The sequence below is a fragment of the Pundamilia nyererei genome, unplaced genomic scaffold (genome assembly GCF_000239375.1).
Source record: "Pundamilia nyererei isolate P.nyererei 1_Seehausen unplaced genomic scaffold, PunNye1.0 scaffold00003, whole genome shotgun sequence".
NCBI classification, from domain to species: Eukaryota; Metazoa; Chordata; class Actinopteri; order Cichliformes; family Cichlidae; genus Pundamilia; species Pundamilia nyererei.
The window spans coordinates 969536-973094 of NW_005187404.1; the positions used below are offsets into that span (position 1 = coordinate 969536).

General features: G+C 42.2%; 1 protein-coding gene across 1 annotated transcript in view; it reads right to left on the reverse strand.

Annotated features, from left to right (window-relative positions):
- Positions 1–766, reverse strand: part of lekr1 (Leucine-, glutamate- and lysine-rich protein 1) — a 97151-nt gene extending 96385 nt beyond the window's left edge. The window contains exon 1 of the mRNA XM_005720923.2: positions 697–766. Coding sequence (XP_005720980.1) covers positions 697–700 — 4 coding nt within the window. The 5' untranslated portion in view covers positions 701–766. The remainder of the gene's footprint in view (positions 1–696) is intronic.
- Between the last annotated feature and the right edge of the window lie 2793 nt (positions 767–3559).

A 3559-nucleotide genomic window follows, 5' to 3' on the forward strand; every position in this document is an offset into this window, starting at 1 on the left:
GCTTTCGAGCCTATACAGCTTGGAGTAAGACAACATGCATGAAGAGGATGATGTGGACAAAATACTCATTTGCCTAATAATTCTGCACTCCCTGTATGACAAATATATGCCCGTACTGTCTGGTAAATAAATACAGCGTCAAACTGCATGTGTACATGATTGAAAAACATCCAAATCTGCAGAGGTGTGAGAAGGTTTTGAATGAGATTTCAGAGGTTTTCATAGACCTAAAACCTTCTGCAGCTTTCCCACGACCACCCTCCAAAACACAACACCATGTTGTATTCCTGCAGCAGCTGGTGCGAAGAAACGTCTATAATATAATGAATCTGAATAAAATATTAAAAACTGGACAGCACTGAGCATGCATTACCAATGAAGGCAGACACATATCTAAACGCTGGATCAGCTTAACGATGTGTTTAGCCGCTGTGTACAGAATGCAGCCAGCTACTTTTTAATTTCAGTATGTCACAAAGTGTAATTAAAAACAAAACAAAACATAAGGACACGAGTCAAAGAGAATAACTAACTAAGGCTAATATAAAAAAAAAAAGAAAAAGAAACTCTTAACACTAGAAACAAATCAGTGCGCTTCTTCTTCGGTCTAGTTAACTGGGGTTAAACGAATGTACAGCCTTGTTACTTTTTTATGTGTCGACTATGTAAAGAAGTAAAGAACAAACTGCTACCTACCCATTATCTGGCCTGAAAAATAGGTAAAAATAACAACAAGGCATTAACAAGTTGAACTTGCGCGAGCCACGCGCTGGCTGTTGCTATGGATACGACGTAACTACACGTAGAACGTCCAAAGATCACCACGACGTTAGCCAGCGCGAGCACCGGATACTTGATTGTCTACCAAAATAAAAGCAGCCACCTTGGAGACCTTTGTTTCATTTGACACGCACTACCACGTTTAAAGCGGTTACTTATTTGTGAAACCGTTTGCTTTGTTGCTATAGCAGCTTTGTTTTAACCTCTTGAGCAACACTTAAGACAACTGCTTATTCCATGTTTTGGGCAGCTGGAGTGTGCTGAAGGCACATAGGGTACTTTAAGTTAGTTTTAACCATAACCATACTTATTATGTATACATGGCTATATTTTGAAATAAAATAATATCAGCATAATACGTAAGTTTATTACTAAAGCAAGTATGACTACAATAAAAAAAAACACAAATATTAAATGCATAAACAGACCAGCTGTGTCATGTTTCACATGGGCAAGTTTGTCAAAAAAAGAAAAAAAGAAAAGAAGCAAAACTACTGATACTCTGTGTGATTCAATTACAAACTTTAACCTAGTTACCACACGAAGCTGCCTTCACTCATTAGCACCACACAGGAAGGCGACACTGGCGTTGATCCCCTCATGTAGGCCTAATCTGAGACCATAGAAGTAATGGGTCACTTTTAAAGGACATACTTGAGTTATTGTGTGTAAAACAGCGACACGCACAGTGCCCTGAAGTCACATTATCCGAGCTTTTCCTGCTCGCATGCACAGGTCACACACTCCATGCGCTGTTTGGGATGTGTGCATGTAGTTCATTGCCTCAGAAGTAATGCGAAATAGCGGCCAGACATTCCCGCAGGGGGTCGGCTTTTACAGGACACATTGTTTCATAGTAGTAAATGGTTAACAAATGTCATTGGACCTACATTTGCGCCTTATCCTGTGACATCATTGCTGTCATCTTTGTATTTTTCCCCGTGACTGATGGAAAATTGTGAATGCCGTCTTTCCTAATAGAGATTGAGAGCGTGAGGCAGGGTGAGATCTCTGGTCTGATTTTATTTGGGATGCGTGCCGCACTATTTATGGACCCATCAATGAATCGTGCAGACTCAGTCGCTCTGATGCAAATTGCATTCGCCCACTTAAGTCTAGCCTACCTCCCTTCCGTGCCTGTTTATCTGCCTCGGCAGCAGAAAGAAAGTGGGCGGGGGGGCGAGTGGTGATCGTGACAAAAGCGGGAAAGGATGTACTCAAGCAGAGACAATAAACCTCTCACCCTACCGTAACAAAAATGAGGAGACAGAAGACGCACCTCCTCTTTGTCTCTGCTACTGACCAAATCCCCAAATACCCCCCATGGCAAGGGCATGAAAATAAGCACAAGAGCACAAAGTGACCACAGCTGAGTCCTTTGTCACGTCACGAGTTATTGCTTCACGTGTATTTAAACTCTGCCATAACTGTCCATCTACAGGAGCTGATCTGCTAATTGAACCCCTAATTTCCTTCGGGATTAATAAAGTATTCTGATTCTGATTCTGAACCCAGCCAAAGTTAACTGGCCAGAGCTGTAATTTATAATATATTAACAATAAGACTAATAATCATTCTCTGTCATAACTGCCTGGCTTACCCTTGAACCGCATTTGAGGCGGTCTCTGTGGCAAATTAACCTAATTCGGTAAGGTGCTTCCAGTGTTTTTAGGGGCTCTGAGCCTGCAGGGACCGGGAGCTTGGCGTCTATTGAGTCTGTTTCCGGCACGCTATGCTGTGTGGGCAAGTGTATAATGAAGCATGCTGAGTGTCTGCTTGCGTGCGTACGTGTGTGTGTGTGTGTGTGTGTGTGTGTGTGCAGTGAGGGAGGAAGGAGAGGGGAGGGGCGACAGGAGAAAGTGCGTGTGTGTGCGTCTATCTGTGCGTGCAAGTAAAGAAAGGAGGAGGGGTGAATATGACCCACTCTTCTTTTTTTGGCACGAAATGACTAATATTGTCACGCCTGACATATTTAGGCTAGGCAGCAACAAATAAATAAATAAATTAAATTAAATGTCGAGGCCAAATACGCAGGTGGAACTCACCAAAAGACCTTGCCAAATGGCCAAATGTGCCACAGACATAACCACAGGCTTTTATTTTCATGTTTTGGGATATAACTTTTGTGAAATAAGCCAAACATTCCCATCCCACACACTTTTTTCAGTGGATACGTGAGCAGCTTTGTTTGTTTTGTTTTTTGTTCCTCCTCATCACGCATTGTCAGCTCCGTGTAAACGTAAGACATGTCCACCTGTTATCTTGCGTCATTGTGGCTGGCTCTCCTGCCCAGTTTTGTCAACCATCCACTCACTTGTTTCCTCTTTGAGTAAGAGAAGAAACCCCCATGTGTGATTCACGAAAGATCTGCAGAATACTTATTTGTTAACTTTCCCCACATAGGAGACCCGGAACGAAAATCGCAGTTAAAGCCCAGTTTTGATTTAAATAATCTTCCTTTAGCAAGCCCACTCTGAGTGGGCAAACATCATACTAAAACATTACCAAAAAGTAATAGAGAAAACAAATCATCTCCTTTGTTAGATGGGTATAGCTTTGTCTTAGCTGTGGCGTTACTGTAAGCTAAGGCAGTTGATGCTTCCATTGTCAGTCAGAGGCTCACATTTGGTTGACTTGCTGTTTATAACTCAGTTGCTATTACATTGTACACCAGTTTCATATTTGGTGATGATGTCCCTTAAAATCCCAAAACCTTGACAGATGCTGGCCCAGATATAGGCCTAGAGTCTCTCTCTCTCTCTCTCTCTCTCTCTCTCTC